Consider the following 25,631-nt stretch of genomic DNA (forward strand, 5'->3'; position numbering starts at 1 on the left):
CTTGTTGGCGCGTGAGTGCCCCCTGCTGTCGGTTGCCATCACGAGCGCGTTGTACAGCAATGCTGCTGTGTTCGTGCTGACAACGTGTCACTCATTATTTCAGGCTGTTGCTGGTTGATTCTGTGTAATTACAGTATATTCATCATTTAGCTGCATTTGGAGCACCAAAACCTATAGTTTTTGTGTCCCTTTTCTTCCTACCAGGAATCCCCACAGGACAGCGCCATCACCCGGGACATCAACAGGACCTTCCCAGCTCATGACTACTTCAAAGACACAGGAGGGGATGGACAAGATTCCCTCTACAAGATCTGCAAGGTGATTTCTGACTCTCTCTCTCTCTCTCTCTCTCTCTCTCTCTCTCTCTCTTTCTCTCTCTCTGTCTCCCGCTCACACTTGGAGATGTTTCAGTGCATCCATGCCAACAGCAGCATTACAGTATATGCAACTACTTCATTCATCCCCTTGCCCTTTTTATTTACATCTTGCTTTCTCCTGCTCTCCACTTTTAGTGTGACAATCAAAACTTCATATGGTTTTAGAGCGTTTACAACAGTGGTGGCACATTCTAAAGACATCGTTTCACACAAAAACTCAAGAACAGCAAAAAAAATCAGCAGTAATTCAAATAGAATAAAGTCAAAATACCAACAGAAAAAAAGTTGTATTCTAACGAGAAAAAAAGTTGCAATTTTACTAGAATAAACTCTCAATCTGAGGAAAAATAATGTTGTTTTTTTGTAGTATAAAGTAGAAATAGTAAAGAAAAAAGATTTTTTTTTTAAAGAATAATAAAGAATATTATGAGACAAACGAAACAAAAAGTTTTATTTTTTTAATATATTTATAATACTGTGAGAATAAGATCAAAATATTATGGAAACAAAGTCATAATATTACTAGAAGAAAATTTCCAAGAAGAAAGTTAAAATATTTGGAAAGTAAAAAAAAGAAAATACAGTAAAAATGAAAAAAAAAACAGCTGTAATTTCACAAGAATAAAGTCGTATTCTCACGAGAAAAAAAGTTGCAATTTTATGAGAATAAACTCTTAACATTATGAGGAAAAATAATGTTTTTTTTGTAGCAAAACATAGAAATATAAAAGAAAAAAGACAGGGTTTTTTTGTTTTGAAAAGTCAGATTAGTACGAGAAATAAACAATACAAAAGGTTTTTAATTTTTTTTATTCAGTGGGGGGAAACTAAAATATTATGGGAATAAAGTCATAATATTGTGGGAATAAAGTGATAATATTGTGCGGATAAAGTTGAATAATAATAATAGTGAAGAAAATCTTTGATTGTTTAAGAAGGAAGTTAAAATATTTTATAATATTAAATATAAAATTAAATATATATAAATATATTATAATATTTTATTTAAACCCAGCAAACATGGTCTGGCTAGAATTAGAGCCTCAATGGTAATTGAGTTAGTCTACGGCCCGTCAAACTAACATATTACCAGGCTATTTTTTTTTTTATTGTTTCGTAAGAAAATGTTTTGATCCAAGCTAATATGCAAGCAATTGTGGTACAGGACTGGTACTTCCACTCCCAACAGTTCCTTCCATTGGTAGCGCAGGGCTCTTGGCAACCTGCCTGACCACTTTTCTTCTTGACTCTTAATCAATGATGAACCAAGTCCACTTTTAAATACAGTCAAACCTCACTTTGTGCTATTTGTTCCTTCCACAAACCAAAACGAATGAAAACAAAGAACATTTTTCCCCATAGGAAATTATGGAAAACCAATCAGTCTGTTCCAGACACCCACAAATATGAAGAAAAAAATACATTTACAGAGAATAATTCTACTTTTACGTGCAAGATTACAACATTTTCAACGAAAAGCGAATCATAGGACAACTGGGGTGTACGTAAAACGTCATTTGACTGTATTCTGTTTGGTTATTTGATCATGTACTGCTTTTTATAACAATTCAACACATAGGTGGCATTTAGCCCACATTGGCCTAAGTGCAATATGTAACACTCCCGAGTCTTGTGAACGCTGCCGCTTTCAGTGAAACCAAAGACAAAGTGTTCTCTTTTTAATTAATATCTTTTTTTCCTGTTTGCGGCGGGCGATTCATGTGGATGCGCAAGCATTTATGGCCTCATGATTAGAAAGAATGATCTGCTGTGTGTTCCTTCAACGGGCAGCGCTGGAAGGGATAGTAAATAACGGAGATTGCATCTGTAATGTTTTACTGTCAGCGACTACCTTCATTAACCTGAGCAGCCTCGTTAACGCCTCTCTACGTGCTTCACTCACTTTTTTTTATTTGGATTTTTTTTGTTTGTTTGTTTGTTTCTTCAATTAACGGCGGAGCCTCCTGTAGCCGCCGGGAGCGTTATCTACGGAAGCAAATAACAGCAGAGGTCTCTAATTAGCACTGGGCCTAAAAACATTGCTATTAAAGTGGTTCTGTCCTGCGCATTTCAGGGGCTTTTAAAATGATCCTGGATCCCAGTGAGGCCTGAGAGTGTAGTATAATAATCCCTCCTTTGTGGTGGTTAATTGGTTCCAGACCTGGCCGTGATCACTGAATTTACGCCATGAAATGAAATTTTTTTATAGTCAGAGCATAGAAAACCTGTTTATTACCTTCTAAATACGCCTTTTAACATTATTAGAGCCCTCTAGACGTGATAGTCACATTTACATTCCTATTAACCAGTATAGTCATCATAATAAGAGAAAATATGACATATGTAAGACATAATATAGACTCACATGTTAGCATTGTCTAGTTGTCTTTTTTTACTTCCTGTTCTGTACAGTACTTCCTGCGGTGGCTATAGTCTCATCAATGTAACATTGCTGACACCTAATGACCGGTGTATAATACTACACATCATCACAACATGTCTTCTGAATGCCTTATATTTGTGTTTTACTTCATTTAACCATTTTTATGCATGGAAATGTTTTGTTTCGACAAAGAAATACAAAGCATTAGCTTAAATATGCATCTTTTTGGCTAATAATAGCCTGTATTCGACCACAAAACAGCGATGATGTATTACAGGGGTGCCCAAAGGTTTTTCCTCCAGCGAGGGCCACATAGTGAAAAATGAAAGGACGCATCTTTGCCACTTTGATATTTTCGAAAGCACCGCATGGAGATATGCTTCTACAACTTATATGCAGTATATTCCATCGCATCTTTGTCATACAGTATGGTGATAAAAGCTATTATTAATATCAACTTCACACTTTTGTCCATTGTTGCAGTTGTTTTTTTTAATTTTCAAAATATTTCTAATATATTCTTAAATAATCTCAATACATTTTCTTTGTTGTAATATTTGGACTTTATTGCCGTAATGTTTTGACTTTATTCTAGGGATGCTCCGATCAGAGTTGAATGCTGCCGGTTCCGATACGATCATCCAGGACTGAAACCGATCACACGGATTAATTATACATTTTTCAATGAATTTAGAATCCTATTGGCTGATAATATCATGCTAATCTCGCTATTATTAAGAGTGCTATTGGCGTGATTTTTTTTTCCCCATGGGACCCACAATTCCTGGCTGCACCCTCTCTCCTGGCTATAATGATATGAAAAAAGGAAGCATAAAATCACCTTCTTTTAGACAAAAAGATATTTGCCTTACTTTTTTGAAGAGAACGTATATCACTGGTGAAACTCCCAGAGGATGACACGCCTTCTTTAGGGAGACTTTGGATGTGAGAGTACATCGGCGGAGCTTCCAGGTACAAATTCGGTGTCTTCCGCTGGTTGTCTTGAGCGATGAAGATCTTTTTTCCGGGTTGTTAGCTTAGCCTTCTGATTGTCACACGCATACGCGCGAGTGTTATGTCTGTTATGTTAGGCGCCGTATGGCTGATGATCACACCGTGAGCCTCCAAAACTCACCATACTCCGTCATTTGTTTGTTCTTCAACAACGTATTAACGTTTTTTGTTCTAGCCCCGCGAGATAGTTTCCGTGGCATGTGTTGGTAGTTAAGTTCCACACGGCAGACGTGATTGTTATTGTGGCAAAAGTGGGAGGACGACGCTGCCAAAGACGTTGGGTAGGTCAAGACACTCCACTGCATTAAAGGACCGTTGCGGCCTGCAATAGTGCTGGCCACAGGTGATCGGCGTTGAAAGGCATTTATCGGCATATGTAGATCTCGTGGTTTTTTGTGGAAATCGGCCGATACCGATCGGTGACCGATTGATCGGAGCGTCCCTTCTTTATTGCCATAATATTGTAACTTTTCCCCAACATAATTTTCCAAAATGGACAACTTTGTTTTGGTTAATTTGTTTCTTATAATATTTAATACTTTTGAAAAACAAAAACGTATTTTTTAATATTATTTTTTAATAATAATATCTAATATCTCAACTCCATGCTACTAAAATGACATTTTTTTCATATTACAAGTTTATTCTTGTAAAATTAGCATATTTTTTCTTGTTAAAAGCCAACTTTTGTCATTTTGTGTTTTGACTTTATTCTGGTAAAATTACAGCAGTTCTTTCTTTTATTTCTGCTGTTTTCCCCCCCAACTATTTCTTGTAAATGTTCTCCTTGTAATAGTTGCTTTACTCCCATATTATTTGCACTCTTTTTCTCCTAATTCTCCAAAAATTACAACTTTATTCGTCATTGTTTGTTTTCCATATCACCACTTTAGAAAATACCGTCTTTTTTGAGTATTTCATTTTTATTCTTATTTTGTTTCATAACAGTGTTGTTCTGTTATTGGTATTATTAAAATTCTCATCAAATTATAACTTTTTCTCATTCGAGTAAAATGACTGAACGGTTGATTTTTCCAATTTTGCTGTCGTGTTTTTTTGTGTCCAGTGGCAAATTCAAAAAATATAATTGAAAGAAATAATAATTTTAAAAATCTAATGTAAAACAATATATAATTTAATGAAATGTATTATTTCACATATTTTAGGAAAATTGTGCTGAGCAAAGCTGCAAAATTCCAAGTGCTAAGTGGCGAGGGATGACTGTAAGTTTGTTCCGGATCTGCGGCCGAAACTTCCAGCACCTGGCGAGGTGTCATGATGTCATGATGAGGTCTCGTTGATGAGATGTAGGAGTAGCAAAAGAGACAGGTTGAAAACACACAGACACTTCCGCCTGATGTTGAACATTTGAAACATCTGGAAAGTTGCAGATGTCGTAGGGGCCCCTCCATCAACTGCGGCTGCGGGCAACCTCTTGATTTTTCCATCAACTTGGCAAGATGGCAGCAGCGTTATCTACCTCTGCATGCGCTTTAAAAAGTGTGAAAGTCACGCGTGTTCCACGCATCAGCGCCGTTAATGCTGACTCAGCATTTCTTTATTTTTGTCTGTGGTTGTCATTTTCTTGCCAGCGTATTGTTGCAGCTGCAGAGATTTTTCATGGCATGCATTATGTATGTGCAAGTGAAGCGAGGGCATCCATCTCTAGCCAGTTGAGCGCACCTCCTCAGGTGTGTTTGAATAATTCAGTGACTGCTCCCTCACTCCCTCTTCCTCCGAGCGCCGATTGATCCGCGCTTTGTCTGTCCGACTTGACTCATTACTGCCGTTTGTAGCTCAGTAGGCCACCCAAAAAGATCTTTTTTTTGGCCCGCTCCTCAGAGTGAAGCCTTTACTCCTTCAAACAACACAGGGAGGTGTTTTTCTTGTGTGTGTGTTCCTTAGAGTGGAATGTATGCAGACTGCAACCAAACAAGCCAGCTCAGTATCACAACCATTTTAAACAAGCTGATATCAGCTGATACAGACAACGGCAGCGTTCATGCTTGTGTTTGTCACATCGCTTTCATTTTTTAACCCCTTTTTTATACTTCAAACCTTGTTATGGATCACCATTTTTAACCCCACCTTTGAGATGAATATACAGTCGTGCAAATTGGAATTCAACCAAAATTCACTGGAAATAAAATCAAGCATCACATTATTGTTATTATTATTATTTTTTTTTTTTGCTTTTTACTCATTTTTCATTACAAAAATAATCCACAAATTCAAAAAAGTAGCAGAATATGTAGTTTTTAATATATATTCTTTTTATTGTTATAGCAGTCATTATTGCAGTTGCTAAGTAGTGGTGCATGTCATAAGACGATAGAAACATCCGCATGCTAACCAAGTATTTGAACAGAGTCACCTCTCTCAAAATATTACATATATGAAATATGGTTATTGACCATTTATGTTGATACATTTAAAAAATAATAACTACTACAACACGTGACGTTGCAGAAGCACTGTCATAAAAATTTGCAAAAGGAGGAAGTGACATAGTTCTCGCGCATGTGCGGCACCAATTGCGTCCCTACATCATGTCATATCTGTGTTTACATGTGGAAATTACCTAAAATGCTAGCATGCTAATTGTTAGCATGCTAGCATCAAAACTGACAAGATTGTCCTATAGTGTCGCTACATCATGCCATGTCTGTATTTTCAATTAGACATGAGGAAATTAGCTAAAAACACAAAGATGCTAACAGTTAACATGCTAGCACCTAGCAAGACAGCACTGACTGCTGCATTGCAGCTGTCAATGGGGGCTCAGCATTGCAGGCATGCTCATAATTATTCATTATTTGGTTTTTTTTTTGGTTTGGTTTAGTTTATTTGAACATGAAGGTTACAATGGAATACATCTCGTGAATCATTCTTTGACAGTTCCACATGTCCAAAAGGAGTAGGAAGAAGCAAAGCTTATTTAATCCTACCCCCCATCCATTCTACATCTAGTACAGTACATGTTGTTCACTTCCTGGATTCCATGTCATGTTTTCAGTGATAGTCAGGATAACACATAATAGATAACGGTGAGATAGCCCTCCCCCCAAAAAAAGAAAGAACATTAATAATAATAATAATAATAATGACCTTTTTTTTTTTTTTTTTTTTTTTTTTTAAGCACAACAAAGAAAATTATAAAAATAAATAAATAAATAAATAAATAAAAATAAATAAATAAAAAATAAAGTTTAATTAAATAAATAAAAAATAAAATAAAATAAAATAAAATAGAAAATAAATAAATAAATAAATAAATAAAATAAAATAAAATAACAAACCTGACAGAACAATCAGGACTCTTCTGCCTTGTATTTAGCAAACATCAACTGCTTGTATTGTTTTTTGAATTTGCTCATCTCTGTACATTGTTTGAGTTCTTTACTCAATCCGTTCCATAATTTAATTCCACACACGGAAATGCTGTGGGTTTTCAGCGTTGTTCTCGCATATAAATGTTTTAGGTTTAATTTTCCTCTAAGATCATATTTCTCCTCTCTAATTGAGAAATACTTGATTAGATTTTTGGGTAACGAGTTATTATTAACTTTATACATTATTCTAGCGGTTTGAAAGTGTACTAAATCTGCGAATTTTAATATCTGTGATTTTAAAAATAAAGGGTTTGTATGTTCTCTATACTTGGCATTATGAATTATCCTCACAGATCTTTTTTGCAGTACAGTGAGTGAGTGAAGATTGCTTTTGTAATTATTTCCCCATATCTCCACACAATACGTTAGATATGGAAATACTAAGGAACAGTACAGAGTGTGGAGTGATTTTTGATCAAGAACATATTTTGCTTTATTCAATATAGAGATATTTCTCGCCACCTTTTGTTGTATATATTTAATATGAGATTTCCAACTCATTTTTTCATCTATTATAACCCCAAGGAATTTATATTCTTCCACTTTTTCAATATCCGTTCCATTAATTTGTATTTGGTCGTACGTGTCCTTTCTACTATTACCAAATAGCATTATTTTAGTTTTACTTAAATTCAGTTATTATAACAAATAACGTATTATAACAAATACAATGATCAAAAACGAGTTGCATAGTAGTTATTAAAATAGTTAATGAAAAAATTATAAAAAAATAATGATTAATTATTGTAAAACTACTTATAGTTATTATTGAATGAGAAATTAAGTAGATGATGTGGCTGTTTGGCACATCGCTTTCAATTTTTACCCCTTTTTTTGTATTTAAAACCTTGTTATGGAGCACCGAAAAAAGACACACACCTAATATACGCCATTTATACCCCCCTTTGAGATGAATATAAGGTCGTACAGACTGGAATTCAACCAAAATTCACTGGAAATAAGATTCTTTTTAATAATGAGATTCTTTTTGAGCTTTTTCTTCAGCTCTTTTGTTGCTTGTTTTTTTTCTAAAATAATCCACAAAGTCAAAGTTGCAGAATATAGTTTTTTTTTTTTTTATCATCATTAATCATTATTTTAATAATTATTATTTATTAAAATGATTTTATATAAATGATACAATATATATTTAGTTGTCTTATATTATTATAGTTACTTTTAAAAAACGATCATTTATAGTAATGCTAATAATTCTTATTATAGAATGTTAAATTAAGCAATGTTTATGTGGCTGTTTTTCTTTTTCCTGCCCCTTTTTTGTGTTTATAACCTTGTCATGTACCACCGAAAGAGCACACACGCCAAATATACACGGTGTAAATCTCGTCTGGTCTCGTTCTCATGCGTGGACCTGAGCTCGTGCATCGTCGCGTCTGGTGACACCCTTATTGTGCGCCGCGCATTATTTCGGTTTGACGTCTGCTAATAGTGGCAGTGAACTTGTTTTTACACCTGAATGACTGTTGGGAATGGTAAAAGTTCCTGGTAGGGAATGAACGTAGTGGATGTGAGCATGCCGTATGTGTGCAAGAAGGCGGCCAACATGCTCGTGCGATGAGGGTTTTCTATCCTAATTGATCGGCATGTCAGCGTTTGCATGACGCGCCCAAGCGATTTAATGACCTTTTGTGTGCACGTGTGTTCTGTCTCCTCCCCCTGCAGGCTTACTCGGTGTATGATGAGGAGATTGGCTACTGCCAGGGACAATCCTTCTTGGCTGCTGTGCTCCTGTTGCACGTGAGTCGCTCATGTTTGAAAAAAAACAGCACACATTTGATGCGTCGAGGGCTTGTCTGTTTTGCTTTGACGTGCTTCCAGTCGTCTTATCAGCAGGATTCCAGTAACAAAATGTTTCTGGTCGGCTGCTCCAACAAAGTTTCAAGTGCACGGAACGACGGTTTAGTGTTTTCTTTTGACATGAATGTCTTCTATTGCTGATATATTGGCTCCCCTCTAATGTTCTTTTGCTGCAACACGGTAATACTTTTCTAGCTACTGGAAGGGGGATCCAGTTAAGCCCAAAAGTATTCATGCCCCGGCCCAATATTGAATTCAAGTGGAGTTTTTTGTGTCTTCTGGTTGGAAATGACACATACACATACATACCTGTGTCTTTTGCACCACCTGCCAGCGTCATGTAGCATCATGCAGCGCTTATCCTCACGTGGGCCGCAGGTATGCTGGAGCCTGTCCTGTGGGGCTTCTGAAATGGTCTCTACCTGGGACCCACTTTTTCCAGAGGTCATTAAGTTCTGACTCATGTTAATTCAAGTCATTTTTATTTATTTTGATGATTTTTTTTTACACTTTTATTAAAGCCAATTAAACATGTATTTATTTATTTATATATGTCTTCATTTATTTATTTTATTTAGACTTTTTCAAACACTTTTATGTAAGCCATTTTTATTTTTGTATTTATTTATTTGTCGTCATTTATTTATTATATTATATTATTATATTTTATTATATTTATTTTTTATTTATATGATATTTATTTATGCTTTTATTTATTTTATTGATGTTTTTTTACACTTTTGTGTGTATTTGCTCTGCTTTCATCTATTGATTTATTTTATTTATATATTTATTCTTTTAAGTCATTTTTGTTTTTATATGCAGTTCTGCTTGATTTATCTATTTATTTTATTTATATATTTTTTTAAAATAAGAATTTTATTCATGCCTTCATTTATTAATTTATTTATTTAAATTAGATTATTTTTAATACATTTATTTAAGTCATTTTTTTTATTTATTTGTTAATTTATTTTATTTTTTTCTTTGTTTTATTTAGTTCAAGCCATTTTTATACTTACAGTAATACCTTCATTTATTTATTTAATTTAAATTTGAAAAAAATACTTTTATTTATGTCATTATTATATTGACGTATGCCTTCATTTATTTATATATTTTATACTTTCATTTAAGTCATTTTATTTTTCGATGCATTTGTGCTTTCATTTTTAGATTCATTTTATTTATTTTCTGGAGGCTTTTTGTACATTAAAATTGCGAAAAGCACTCCAACATATGCTAAGCTTTCCAAATAGTGTCATATCTAATAAAATATCTTGTTTGTTATGAATTCGTGCCGAGGGCCAATAAAAAATGAGCTGTGGGTCGAAATTGGCCCCCGGGCGGCATTTTCAAACCTCTGCTCCCAACTTCATGTGGATGATTAGATTCCCGCGTATTGACGAAGCGTGTAAATCATTTTGGACGTGGAACCTTCGGGTGTAAATATGAAGTAAATATATACTGTGTTTGAATGGCAACGGCATAGTGGATGGTGTTTGTGGGCAACACTGCCACCTGGAGGTGCTGTTGTGTCACTGCGTGTTAGCAAAATAAAAGCGTTAAACTATTGATTGCACTGGTCCAGATGTCAATGATTTTCTGTCGTAGCCCCCAGGGATCTGAAATACTATTGAGAATGTGATCATATTTATTGATCTCTCTCAGGCAGGGGTGTCAAAAGGTTTTTCCAGCCAGGAATTTTCACATAGTGAAAAATGAAAGGATGCAACTTTGGTATTTTGTGAAGATATGCTAGGAAGTGCTACATCTCACTTCTGTCATCTAGGTGAAAAAGCCCATGTTTGATGTTCATTTTCCAAATATTTCAACTTCCTTCTCAAATCATCTTCATACATTTTCTTCTCAAAATATTATGACTTTATTCCCGTAATATTTTGACCCAACCTAATTTTCCATAAATGACAACTTTATTTTGTTGTGTTTTTTCTTATAATATTACAACTTTGAAGAAATATCATTTTGTTCTTTAATACTTCAACCTCATTTTCCTAAAAAATACAATGTTAATCATTGTTTTGTTTGTTTTTTGTGATATTACAACTTCAAAAAAAACTCTTTCTTTAATATTTGAACTTTATGCTACTAAAATGACGTTATTTGTACTCATAATATTATGACTTTTTAGGTTTAAACTTTTTTTCTTCATATTTTGGCTTTATTCTTGTCAAATGACTGCTAGTTCTTCTGTCTTTGCTTTTGTTAAGTTTTTTTGTTAAATGATATTTATAGAATGTGTTGCGGCCTATTAAAAACAAAAACATAAACGTGCCTCATAATATTACGAGTTTATTCACAGAAAATGTCCACTTTTTTTCTCGTTATCATCCGACTTTTCTTTAGTCATATTTTGACTTGCGGATGTTTCCATTTGGCTTTTTTTTTTGTTGTTGTTTTGTTTTGTACATTTTCCAACTGATTCAACTTTCTTCCTATGAGTTTTCTCCTCATAACTTTGACTTTGTTGTGGTAATATTTGGACTTCATTCTTGTCACGTTATAACTTTTCCTGCAACCAAATTTTTGACAAATTAAAACTATTTTCTCTATTTTTCATAATATTACTACTTTAAAAAAAAGTAGTCCAACTATTTCAACTTTTTCTTCTCGTAATGAAGACTTTGTTGTCGTAATATTTTGACTTCATTGTCGCATCATATTTTTTTCCACAACCGAATTTTCCAGAAATTACAACTTTGTTGTTTGTTTATTTTAAAAAGAATAACCTTTTTCTTTAATATTTCAGCTTTATGCTACTAAAATGATGCTATTTTTCCTTATTCTCGTAAAATTAGAACTTTTTCCCATTAGACTTCACCTTTTTTCTCTTAATATTTTGACTTTATTCTTGTCAAATGACTGCTGATTTTTCTATTTTTGCTGTTGTCAAGTATTCTCGTTAAATGATATTTTTAGAATGTGTCTCGGGCCAGTAAAAAAAGCAGAAACAGGCCACAAATGAGCCCTGGGCTGCACTTTGAACACCCCTGATGTATCGGCACAAGCAACGGTATGAGTCGCTGGCACAGGCGTCGTCCAAGCATGAATCGAGACGGCAGCCTTGAAGAGATGTCTGAGTAGAACCGAACGCCCCCTTATTGAGAAGCACAGCGCCAGTCAGAGCAGTTGAATGATGAGAAAGGATTCATCAGTCAAGCGGTGTTTCTCGCTCAGATGCCCGAGGAGCAAGCGTTCAGCGTGTTGGTGAAGATCATGTTCGACTACGGCCTGAGGGACCTGTTCAAGCAGAACTTTGAGGATCTGCACTGCAAGTTCTTCCAGCTGGAGAGGCTCATGCAGGTTTGTGTCCGTTTGGCCGGCAGGCCGCAGCATTAGGCACGGGCTGTTTGTGCAACGTCTGTCTTCATCAGGAGTACATCCCTGACCTGTACAACCACTTCCTCAACGTGGGCCTGGAGGCTCACATGTACGCCTCCCAGTGGTTCCTCACGCTCTTCACGGCCAAGTTCCCTCTCTACATGGTCTTCCATATCATCGACCTGCTGCTGTGTGAGGTCAGTGCCTGGAATGACACGTCCACCGGGTGTTGCTGGCTAGATCTTACATTTCATTGTCGTCCTCCTCAGGGCATCAGCGTGATCTTCAATGTGGCTTTGGCGCTCCTCAAGGTAACCAACATTTGGAGCACGGTTGGATTCTCAGACAGTAAAAGTTGTTTTCCCTCCCTCAGACGTCCAAAGATGATCTGATCCAAGCAGACTTCGAGGGCGCCCTCAAGTTCTTCCGTGTTCCTGTTCCCAAACGGTATCGCTCTGAAGAAAACGCAAAGAAGCTGATGGAGCTGGCTTGTAGCATGAAGGTGAGCTCTATTTCATTTACTACTAATTGTGTCTGAGGAAAATCTGCTTCTGGCTGCAAAATAGGCAAGAGACGAGACCAGTTGTTTGAGAATAATGACAGGTACAATTTCATAAATCAGTACAAACTGAAAAGACGAGAAAATGTCAAGTCATGCTATCATGCTAAAATGTCAGGTGCACACGAGGGGAGGGATTTGGGACAGACTCGCATGCCGAGACAGCCAAGGCTATTCGAATCAGGTGATGAGCATGTGGATCACAGCACATTTGTGTGGCATTCAAGTGTATTTGAATAGAAATACTTACTGTATGTATGTTAGCACATTATTGTAGTCAATTGAGTCAAATGGAATAATGGACACTAAACATATTGTACAAGTGCAATAACAAGCCATATTTTGTTGACAAAAACTGGTGATTGTGAAGTATGTCGATATTTTTTTGGCCTCTGAAACCACTACTGGTAACATGCTAGCCCAGGGGTGGGCAGACTTTCTGACTCGTGGGCCACATTGGGGTAAAACATTGGGCCGAGGGGTCGTCTGTACATATACAGTCATGGAAAAAATGATTAGAGCACCTTTGCTTCTTCAGTTTCTTGTTCATTTTCATGCCTGATACAACTAAAGGTACCTTTGTTTGGAGAAACATACTGTAACAATGACAACAAAAATAGCTCATAAGAGTTATTTTTAAGAGTTATGTAAGAACTGAAGTGATTTTGGTTATTAAGAAAGCCATGGAAGCTGCTAGATATCAGCTCTTAAATTGAACTCTTATTAGTTATATTTGTTATCATCATGAGATTTGTCTAAACAAAAGTAGTTTTAGTTGTACCAGGTATTAAAATGGATCAATAAACTGAAGAAACAAGGGTGGTTTAATCATTTTGTCATGACTATAGGTGGTCATCAAACAGAAGGACATACTCACTCACGGCCCAACGAAATAACACAACACATCCACAGCAAGTTAAAGCATCACATAAATCAATTAGTGCTACTATGTGGGTAATAAAGAAAGAACAAATAAGCGGTAAACATAACATCTAACTTAAACTGCTATTGACGGATTTTACAAGTACCCACAGGGCATGGTGGGTAGTCCTGTGGCAACAACAATACAACTATGAATGATAAAACATCGGAACGTCTCTCCTTGTTTACTTCCTGACGACCTCCTCAACGTGTTTTGCAATCAAGCAAAAATGTGACAAACACGGCCACATGTCAGGGGAGAGCGTGCCACAAGCTACCCAGCATGCCTTGCAGTGGGAATATATGGGTGTAATTTTCGTATGGGTGTTGTCTTGAGCCGTTTGCATCCAGAAATGCTGTGTAGTACCCTTGTGCTTCTACTTTATTACCAGCAGGGGTCACTGTTGGTCTTTTGGAGATATTTTAATCTGACTAAGACATCTGGCCTAGTTTACACAACCTTAATTTGAAGGTAACTTTGAATAGTATTTTTGTTTCACTCCATTTCCTGAATGAATGACTTAGTCAGTGGTTATATAAGGACTGATGGTTGTGTAATAGTTGACTTTTAGAATTTGGTTGTAGTTATTTGTGTGTGTTTTCATGTGGGCGATGAACTAATAACAGTGGTTGCTCCTCAGATCAGCCAGAAGAAGCTGAAGAAGTTTGAGAAGGAGTACCACACCATTAGAGAGCAGCAGGAGCAGCAGGAGGCTCCCATCGAGAGATACGAGGTCTGTCTGCACGCAGAGCACCCACCCCGACACTGAACTTTCTGCTTTTTATAAATGAGCACAGTGCTGCTGCGCTGACATAAAAAATGTTAGCATTTATTTGACATCTTGTAGGATTAAAAACTACTCAGCAAATTCATATTGTTGCCAAAAAGCTAAGATTAATAGCAAGGCCGTACGAGATCACTTCAAATATACACTTCAAATATGCACACTTTGAATTGTGGTAGGAATAATTTTTTCTCTGCTTTACCTCTTCTTACCTCCCAAGTAAACGTGCACGCTCGGCTAGTTTCACTATTTAATGTGGTTATGTCAACAACCGCTGATGTTGACGCGAATCAGCCGAGGGGCGTCTACATGAACGCCTTCCGCTAGGAAGGCTCTGATCGATCGGCCGCCGATCATGACGGCCAATTTCCGTAAAAACATGTGATCGGCGCATGCCGATAAACGCCTTTCAAAGTCGGATCACAAAAACCCATGGGTGTGCGGCGGCAAATCCTACGTACAGTATCTGCTGTGTCACGCAGGTTTGCCAACAAAATGATGCATCTCAATGCAGGTAGTTGGGAACTAATTTTTGTCCCACGGGGAAGAGGATATCATGCTCATGGGCTACGTACTCACTTTTTCTAGTGTCACAGAACAATTTTTCAGTCTTGTTGTTATGATACTAATGATGTCTTGACCTCCAAACACTATTTGTGTGTGGTTGTTTAATGAACATAAAGCCTTATGGTGGTGATACTATCACAGGGCTCTCCAAGCTCACCACCTGATGATGAGGAGATCACCAAAGGGTCAAAGAATATTTGCCTCAACTCTTAGCAGTGTTTTATTGTAAGTGTTGAATTCAGACTTTATATAATTGACAAATGACAAATGAGCACAAAATAGCATAAAGACGGTCACACTGTATGAGTGGAGATGTGCTTGCTAAATAAAGTAGTGTACAAATGAAATGTTGCCAGCCATAAATAAAAGACAAATAGTTGACATCTCTAATGGTGATGAAAGTTGGACACCCCTGCAACCTGGACACATAATTTATTCTCTTTTAAGATTTGTATTTAATAACGGTATTTATTTGCATTATTTTGTTCTGTTCATTTTGTTATCTTGAACTGAAAAATAAAGTATTGAACAATTGATTTCCCATGTATTCGTATTACTCCAAAACATGCATCGAATTAAATTCAGGTGTGTGTCAAATAGGCAAAAATCAGCCAAAGTCACCCATAGATTATTGAAATCGGAATCAGGAGCATAAAACCCTGATTGGAGCATCCCTAGATTCCACTGTAGTTAGTTGAGCTAGTCCAGGGGTGTCCAAAAATGTAAAAAATAATAATACATTATGATTGGACTCCAAAAGGAGGCTGACGTCATTGCAGCGCCCCTACGAATGCGTTGCTCAGACGCAATGACTTGGGAAAATGTAAAATTGTTGGGTTTTTTGTCATTTTAAACTGATATTGGTACATGTTTGTATATTTGTCAGGTATACCTTTTGTATGTTAAGTTACTGTGTGATTAATCTTTTTTTTGAAAGATGACACCGTGAGTCACACTGTTATGTTGTTATATTGTTACATATAAGGAGCTCCTCCTCTATTGTGAAGTAAAGGAGATGTCACGAGATTAGAATTCAGCCATAAATTAGCCACAGGGTTTAAAGTTTAAGAAAAAAGTAGCAGTTTATACACCAGAAATTACAGTATTAATATTGAATCCTACGTTGCGGAAATTCACTTATCATGGTCGGGTGTAGAGCCAATTAACCACCATAAATGAGGGATTACCGTTATATTAATAAGGAATAAGGTAAAAATGAGGTAAAATAAGAATAAGGAATAAGGTAAAAATATTATGGGAATAAAGTCATAATATTACAGGAAGAAGGTTAAGGAAGAAAGTTGAAATAGTTGGGAAAAACATGCAGAAATGGGGGAAAAAAAAACCTGCTGTAATTGTATGAGAGTAAAGTCCAAATATTAAGAGAAACAGTCGTATATATACAAAAAAAGTTGTAATTTTACAAGAATAAACTTGTAATATTGTAAGGAAAAGTAGCATTTTTGGTAGCATAGAGTTTAATTATTAAAGATGAAATATGCAATGTTGTAAAAGTTGTGGTATTAATGAGACGCAAACAAAATAAGGTTGGAAATTTTGAAACATTAGGTTGGGAAAAAGTTATAATATTACGGGAATAGAGTCATAATTTCACAAGAAGAAAATTGACAATGATTATTTCATCAGAAAGTTGAAGCGAGTAACTTGTTAGCATCCACATGTGCTGCTTTACAAAATCTAAAAGTGGCAAAGTTGCATCCTTTCATTTTTCACTATGTGGCCCTCACTGGAAAAACATTTGGACCCCCCAGTCTAGCCCCACGGTCTCTTCTGCTTTTGTGTTAATGATGCACACACACGTTAAAGATTACACAAACGTTGACACTGTGTGGATTGTCCTTGGCTTTATTGCTGCCCTTTGCAGCTTTCACTTCCCGTCTCTCGCCTGCTTTCACGCACTCTCCGGAGCTTCCTTCCTTTTTTTTTTTTTTCTTTTTTTTTTACATTTTTTGTAATTGTATGCCCTGGTTTTCATTTCTGCCACCGTTCTCACACCTCCTCAGAGGGAGAACCGTCGTCTGCAGGAGGCCAACATGCGCCTGGAGCAGGAGAACGACGACCTGGCGCACGAGCTGGTCAGCAGCAAGATCGCCCTCCGCAAAGACCTTGATAATGTAAGTGGCTAAACCTCCAAACCCTCCCTTTAGAACTGCCTGAAGCTGTCACGGCATCCACGGTACACCTTTCATTTGTTGCATTGCAATACATCACAATATATACTAACCGGTACTTAAGAAAACTCAACTTTTTCACCATCTTTCCACTTTTATTTCATAATGATTTTGGCTTTTTGGTCGCACTTTACAATAAGTGTCACAAAAATACAATAGTTACTGAGAAACTAATGAAGAAGTAATGAATAACTAATGAGTAGTGGTTAGGGTTAGGTAGGTTTGTTTATCATTAACTCCTCTAATTTTGTGTACCTTACAGTATTCATCAAAATGAAATGAAGAAATACAATCTTGAAAGAGTTCACACTGTGTGTAGTGTATTATACATATTATATAAATAAGTTATATATAGTATAGAAATTACAAATAAAATTATAAAGTCACTTTTGAAAGATATTCAAATGTCTTGAGATGCACTTGTGTGTGTGTGTGCATGTGCATGTGTGCGTGTGTTTTTAGGCACCTGAATGATTTTATTTTAGATATTTATTCAACTTTTATGCTCTACCATGTTATGAATTGATGTCTGTTGTAGTTGTAATTTTTTTTTTTTACATTTTATTTTCTTGAAAATAAATATATTTCATGCTGCACTATTATTTTTTTTTATTAATTAAATGTTATTCTACATTTGTAAGCACATATTTATAAGGGCCCTGTCACACCTTGACGATTTAGGCGGCGCATGCCTGACGTGATCATTTTGATGACATACGTTGAACTGGCAACGTTTTTTGTTTTTTTTTTAATTTTGGGCTATACATAGCATATTCATAACGAGTTTGACGTAAACATGACGTATTAGTAACTTATATAGAACGTTTCTATAACTTATAGACAACTTATATCAACGAATGCGTAGCGTGTTGCCGGTGTTCACAATTAATGCCCAACGCCGAATGCCTGCCACACCTTGACGATTTAGCCAGCTTATGCCAACGTATGGAAAATTTGGCCAATACGCTGGCGTACATCGTAGTACGTCTAAGTCGTCCAAAAATTTTGTGCATGCATAAAACTTTTCCACGTATGTCAGCGTATGATTCATACGTCCCGCATCCGCGGGCAATAAGTTATGCGATCGTTGACGCCCGTTCACACATGTTATTTGTAAGTTACGTACAAGTCATAATACGTCAACATACCTTGAGACAAAACTGTCTTCTTGGCGAGGGGAGATGGAGATGGAGGCTGTCGTGTTTGTATTTGCAGGTAAGTTTGCAGCTTGACCAGTAGAGGACACTGTGACACTGGGAATGGAACCAACTTTTTTTTATTTTCTATCAACTTTATTAATGCCTTAGCGAGTCACAAATCCATGAGTGGTAGCGTACTAGCGTATTGCTAGTAGGCGTTCTACTGGTGGACGTGTGTAGATGATTCTATAATAATAAATGAGCATGTTTAAGCTAATTGTTAGTTGTCACAACACTGGCAGCTGGTGCTAAAGCTTGGTGTATAACCTTCATCATCATTACCATCATCACCTTGTCACAACTGAGTGGTTGTTTTTTTGTGCATCAGGCTGAGGAGAAGGCGGACGCCCTGAACAAGGAGTTGCTGCTGACCAAACAGAAGCTGGTGGACTCCGAGGACGAGAAGAGGCGTCTGGAGGAAGAGTCGGCGCAGGTTAGAGATAAGATGAAGATGTCGTCAACAATCACAGCCGCTGTGGTGTCCAAACACGTCGTCTTGTTGGTGTCTTCCTCTAAAGATGTCTTCCTGAGTGCAGGGTGAATGTGCTGGCGTGGACGACATTGTTTGCCTTTGCCCTGAGCGCCAAGGCTGGCAATACGTGTCTCTTTCACCTTCGCATTATTTCACAGCCTCCATCTGTCCTCTGGCTCTAACCTTTAACTAGCCAATATTATTCCCAAACGTGTGTTTCTTTAACCTTTAACGAGCTAATATTCTTCCTAAATGTGTGCGTCCACAGCTGAAGGAGATGTGCAGGAGAGAGCTTGACAAATCGGAATCGGAGATTAAGAAGAACGGCTCCATCATTGGGGAATACAAGCAGGTATGAACAAGCTGCACACAAAAAAAAAACGCTCCATTGCTGAACATTGGTGTGTCCAAACCTGCAAAAAAATTATTATTAATGAAATCTATGCTTTGATATGGTTTATACCATACTAGTGTAAAAAGAAGTTAACCGCCATTAACTCATTCAATACCAAAGACATATTTATAAGTTTTTTGTAATCCCGAACGCCCGATCCCCAGCAGCGTATTTACAGTATACGTCTTTTACGTGTTTTGTGTGCTCGAAGCAAAAAGAGGTGATGATGCAACTCTCCACTAATGCGTGTCACTGTCAGAGCAATTTTAAGCCATAAAAATGGCCACAAGAGATCGGCAGAGATCATGTGAATGGAAGAATCACACATGGCAGGAAGGAGGAAGTGAGAGAGCATGGAGGAGTGTAGCGTGCAGGTTACGTATTGTAGGGAAATTTTAACGCATGTGCTATGTGCGCACACACAGTTCATTTCCAAATGTAAAATGTTTAAATAGTTCATGGTGTTATATTTGTGAATAAATGATTATTGTGACGTCACCCATTTTTGTGTTGTTTATGTTGGTACAGTTGTTTAGATATTTGAGCTGTTGCAAAAGCAAAAAATATTTGTGTCAAAGTTAAAGTTGCGCTTTTCACAAAAAGCTTGTTTTCTCCCTCTTGTAGTCGGGAACTGATATTTTCCTGAAACTTAGCTATGTTCTACTGCTCATTACTAAAGAATGGAAAAAGGTAGAAACAAACGTTTTTTTTTCTGATGAAAGACGGGAGTCTAATCTTTCTTTTAGTAGATAGGTTCCATGTGTATAAAGCCATAGAACACAATATTCTGTGTGTCTTGAAAGATCAGTCCAAATCGTCTGAAATGGCTGGTCGTGAAGGGGTTGTGTGTTTAAAAATGGCTGGGATTGAATGAGTTAATATTAGACCATGAAAACAATAAAACACTCACCTGTTGTTTTTTTTTCTATTTTCTCTTGTCATGCAAGTGTAAAAAGAAGTTAAGCCGTGCAAAACATTAGCAGACTACCTAAATTCTCCTCCTCTATAACTGTAGCAAAAAAAAAAATGTCAAGAAAAAGCAAGCCAATTCAAAGGTCATAGACAAAGCAAATCTCACGCAGAGATGGCTTGTTAGGATGTTTAGTCTTGAGCAGGTTTAATGGTGTATGTGTCCAGAAAATGTCTGCAAAATGACTGCCTGCATGACAGGGATTTGACTCCAGAAGTCACTGAAAGTCTCCTTCTCGATCATACATTTTGCCAAAACAAGAGGCCAAGAAAAAGCAAATCCCACGCAGAATTAATCCGGAAAGGTATAGTTTGGATTTTTTGACATGAAGTTGTATGACATCCCCATCAGCAGTGACTTACCCCCCACTTTTTTCCGTCAACAGAGTTCTGGTCTGATTTTGGGGAGGAGGAACGTAGTTCCGCTTAGTTGCTGGGGTCTCTTAAGTAAAGAGTTGGGTTTCTCAAAACAAAATGTCTTCAAAAGAGTAATACATTTGCATCTCAGTCGCTTGGCGGTATTTACTCTCCGTTGGTATCAGGACGCACCCTCGCCTGTCCATTGTTGTGTGTGTGTGTGTGTGTGTGTTCCACAGTGTTTACATGCGCGGATGGAGACTGCTGCGACGGGAGACTCCCGCGTCGCAGCAGTCTTCCTTCGCTGTGGAACACATACTTAAGAAACTAACCGGAACTATGTTCCTCCTCACTGAAATCCGACAAGAACTCCATTCACGTAGCAAAGTGGGGGGGTAAGTCACCTTTGATACACTACACTGCTGATGGGGATGTCATATAACTCCCTGTCAAAAAATCCCAACTATCCCTTTCAATGATTTGCTAGGATGAAGTGTTTAGTCCTGAGCAGGTTTAAAGGTGTTTTAGTACAGACAATGTTGGCAGAATTACTACCTCTACTGCAGGAATTTGTCCTGCAAAAAAAAAAATCCCAAGGAGATGTAAGATAAGAATAAGACATCATATAAAAAGAATGAGGCAGGTGTGTGTTCCAAAATGAAGAGGAGCAGCATCCTTAGAGTATTTCCTCTGCTGCTTCTCATCAGTATGAAAGCATCCCTGCTGTGTTTTATAAATAATACGGCAAGATAGACACGTCTTCATTTATTGCTGCATCAACACGCAGGCTGTCCTTCACATGAACCCTGCATCGACTGGGAACATATTCCTTCCTTCCTTCCTTCCTTCCTTCCTCATTTCCATCCTTCTTTCCCCTTTCATCCTGTCACTTGATGTTGAAATACAAACCTCACCGCCACCCCAACAACAAGCCTCCCCCCTCGCTGTTATTACCATTGCAGAGGCGTTATGTAACACTCCCTCTCCTGTGAGCGCAGACAGAAATAGCAGGAGGACATTTTTAGAAGCAGACCTCAAGGATTGAAGCACTGAAATGTCATTCCACCTTCATCAACTCTTTTTTCTTACTTTTTAGGAACATGCATTCATTGCCTTGCATGTTTAACATTCCAGCTACCAATGCAACCTGTATGTACAGTATGTATGTCCCCCATCTAAAGCCACCATATACCATATTTGTTCCTACCGGGGTTAAACTGTCACCATGATCAATCCCACACATGCCAGTCATCCATCACACTTTGGAATGACAGTCTAGTCAAAGATCCTCTATATGACAGGAGCCCTGCTGTTTTTAAGAATCTACTGCAAAAATGCAGGTCAAAGATCCTCTATATTTAAGGAGTGTGCTGATGTTTAAAGGCTCTAATGCAAAAAACACTTGTCAAAGATCCTCTATATTACAGGAGCGCTCTGCTGTTTTTCAGGGTTTGCAGCAAAAATGCTTTTCAAAGATCCTCTATATCAAAGGAGCGCACTGCTGTTGTGAAGGACATATTGCCAATGCATGCATCAGAGATCCTGTATATGATAGGAAGACTGCTGTTTTTAATGACCTACTGCAAAAACCGAATCAAAGATCCTTCATATAACAGGAGCACTGTGCTGTTTTTAAGGGTCTACTGCAAAAATGCTTTTCAAAGATCCTCTGTGTGAGAGGAGTGCTCTGCTGTTTTGAACAAACTAATTCAAAAACAGTAGCCAAAGATCCTCTATGTGAGGAGCACTCAGCTGTTTTTAAGGATCTATGCAAACACACAGGCCAAAGATCCTCTATGTAAGAGGCGCAAGCTGCTGTTTTTCAGGACCCACTTCAAAAATGCTTGTCAAAGATCCTCTATATAGACTGCCCTCCAAAGCGGTTTGTAAGCGGGGTGAGTTGCTGCTTTTCGGGACCTAGTCGAAAAACAGCAATATAAGATTTTTTATATGTAAGGAGCGCTCTACTGTTTTGAAGCATCTACAGCAGGTGTCTCAAACTCAGTTTCACTGGGAACCAGTGGAGGTAGAGTGTGGGTGAGGCTGGGCCGCATCAAGTATTGGGAGTAGGGCTGGGAATCTCAGGGTACCTCACGATACGATACAATTCACAATACATCCATGTGATAACCTCACTGTTAGTTTAGTGTTGGTGTTTACTTGCCCCTCTAAGTATGGAAGTAACACTGAGCTTGCACGGATGTTGCGGGCTGCAGTTACACTACTCTTTGATGTCCAGTCGCGGTCCGCAAGATACAATTTGGTGGGCCGCAAATGGCCCGCAGGCCGCGAGTTTTAGGCCCCTGATCTACAGCAAACACACCAATCAAAGATCCTCTATATAACAAGAACACTGCCGCTTTTAACGGCCGAATGCAAAAAAGCTAGTCAAAGAGCCTCTATGTGACAGGAGCGCTGTGCTGTTTTTAAGGATCTACTGCAAAAAAAATATTTCAAAGATCCTCTACATGAGAGGGGCGTTCTGGTTTTGAGAAACCTAATTCAACCTAATTCAAAAGCAGTAGTAGCAAACATCCTGTATCTAAGGAGAACTCGTTGTTTTTAAAGTCTCACTTCAAAAGCAGCATTTAAAGATCCTCAATATGACAGGAGTGCTCTGCTGTTCTTAAAGACCTACTTTCAAAACGAAAGTCAAAGATCTTCCATATGAGAGGGATGCTCTGCTGCTATTAAGGACCTAAGTCAAAAACACTAGTCAAAGATCCGGCATATGTACGGAGTGTTCCGCTGGTTGTAAGGACCTGCTGCAGTAACACTTATCAAAGATCCTCCATATGACAGCAGCTCTCTGCTGTTTTTAATGGCCTAATTCAAAAACAGCAGCATGAAATCCTTTATATGTAAGGAGCCTCTCAGCTGTTCTGTTTTTAAGGAACTACTGCAAACACACTAGTCAAAGATCCTCTACGTGACAGGAACACAGCTGCTTTTAACGGCTAAATGCAAAAAAGCTCGCCAAAGATCCTGTATATAACAGAAGCCCTCTGCTGTTAAGTATATGCAGCACAAACACCTCAAAGATCAAAGATCCACTATATGACAGGAGTGCTCTGCTGTTCTTAAAGACCTACTTTCAGAAGATGAAGAGGAGGCTGCAGTGATGAGAGACAGATGTGGAAGTGTCACAGCAGCGCAGATGACAGGATGAGATAGAAGACGTGAAAGCGAGGAGGATGAGGCTAGAGAGGAAGAAGAAGAAGGAAGAATGGCATTAATGTGAATTGGCTGTGGAATGCATACATGAAGAAACGTAGCTTTACTGTAAGTGGAATGTCACACGCGATGTCTTGTTCTTGCAGATTTGCTCCCAGCTGAGCGAGCGTCTGGAGAAGCAGCAGACGGCCAACAGAGGAGAGCTGGAGAAGATACGCGTGAGTTTCCGCATTAAAACAACGATGTTGAAAATAACATACAGTAGGGGTGCACGACGGAATTATGACGTCATACCGATCCCATAACATTAAAAATAGCTCAGATAATTTCAAAAAATGCTCCAATGAAGCAAGATTACCTGTAGTGTGCAGGTGAGCAAGTCAAGTGCTCCTTTTTTCTCTTGCCTGTGACATTAACGGCCTGTCGTAACTTCCCCTGAGCTCACTTGAAAACAAGCATTCACTTTCCAAGGAAGACGTTTTGCTAGCTGTACCAAATGCTCCACGATGAGGGGGAAAATGAGGGGGGAAAAACATTGAGCACACAAAAAACTTTGCAGCCATCTGAAACGGCAGCACCACAGCGTATGAAAAGTGCAAACGTTTACCGTGGGTCACACCGGCTGCTCGGAGCGTGTGCCCGAATACAGTGCACCTTGCTGGACCATGCAAGGTGTCTCCTACCACTCTATACTCTGGTTCTCCTGACCTCCGTAGCGAATATCGTGCACTTTGCTGGGCCACAGCAGGTGGCTCCCATCCCCTATACTCTGGTGCTCCTCATAGTAGTGATGTGGCGGTAGTAGTAATGTCATAATATTTGATTAGGACAGGTACAGTTGGTCAAATCCTAATCTGTTCCAGGCCTTCTTACCTCTAGGTATGCACAAACTTAAATCAAAATTTTATAAAAGTAGATATCGGTATCATATCGGTCTTGAGAAGCAGAAAGTTATGGGTCTATTGGTTTGAAAACAAAGATATCGTGCCTCTCTAAAATTACATAAACATTGGATCCCCGCATTTTTGCAATTCAGCATTTCCAACCACACAAATTGGTATATTTTGATCAAAATATATATCATGGATTTGAACTTATATAGAGCTTCACAATGAAGTGAAGCCATTATTCATTCACTTCTCAGCCACGCACTGGTGGTGGTAATGTACATCTGTAGCCACAGCTGCCCTGGGCTAATCTGACGGAAACGTGGCTGCATTTCGCGCCTACGGCCTCTCTGACCACCACCAAACATTCACACACCAGTGTGGAGAGCACTGGGTGCAAGGTGGGTGAAGTGTCTTGCCCAGGGACACAACAATGACTGGGTGGAGGGAGCGAGGATCGAACCGCCAACCTTCCAGTTCCTGGACGACCTACTGTACCTCCTGAGGCACTGGCGCCCATTTGTGCTTTTTCTCCCCAAAAATAGGCCACTTTTTTGTTTTTGCAGACAACCCATCTCCAAGTCATTATTAATTTATAAATACATCAGCATAATTACATACCTTTATAATTATACAAACTATTGAAACAAGCTTAACTCGTGCAGGAAATGGTCAGAGGCAAATGGCAGCGTGTTTTTATGTGCTAATATTACCTTAGCGCGCGCACACACACACACACACACACACACACACACACACACACACACACTAAATACCTTGATTGTGAGGTTTTTTTCTTTTAAGTGTGACAGTTCTGGTGATGATGCTG

General features: G+C 38.0%; 1 protein-coding gene across 2 annotated transcripts in view; it reads left to right on the plus strand.

Moving 5' to 3' along the window:
• Positions 1-25,631, plus strand: part of LOC129170453 (rab GTPase-activating protein 1) — a 111,995-nt gene that overhangs the window by 80,186 nt on the left and 6,178 nt on the right. For both annotated transcript variants that reach the window (XM_054758058.1, XM_054758059.1), the window contains 11 exons: positions 205-318; positions 8,850-8,924; positions 12,183-12,308; positions 12,380-12,523; positions 12,596-12,637; positions 12,700-12,828; positions 14,448-14,540; positions 17,183-17,293; positions 18,878-18,982; positions 19,290-19,373; positions 24,062-24,133. In XM_054758058.1, coding sequence (XP_054614033.1) covers positions 205-318; positions 8,850-8,924; positions 12,183-12,308; positions 12,380-12,523; positions 12,596-12,637; positions 12,700-12,828; positions 14,448-14,540; positions 17,183-17,293; positions 18,878-18,982; positions 19,290-19,373; positions 24,062-24,133 — 1,095 coding nt within the window. The remainder of the gene's footprint in view (positions 1-204; positions 319-8,849; positions 8,925-12,182; positions 12,309-12,379; positions 12,524-12,595; positions 12,638-12,699; positions 12,829-14,447; positions 14,541-17,182; positions 17,294-18,877; positions 18,983-19,289; positions 19,374-24,061; positions 24,134-25,631) is intronic.

This window comes from Dunckerocampus dactyliophorus, chromosome 17 (assembly GCF_027744805.1).
Source record: "Dunckerocampus dactyliophorus isolate RoL2022-P2 chromosome 17, RoL_Ddac_1.1, whole genome shotgun sequence".
In the NCBI taxonomy this organism is placed as follows: Eukaryota; Metazoa; Chordata; class Actinopteri; order Syngnathiformes; family Syngnathidae; genus Dunckerocampus; species Dunckerocampus dactyliophorus.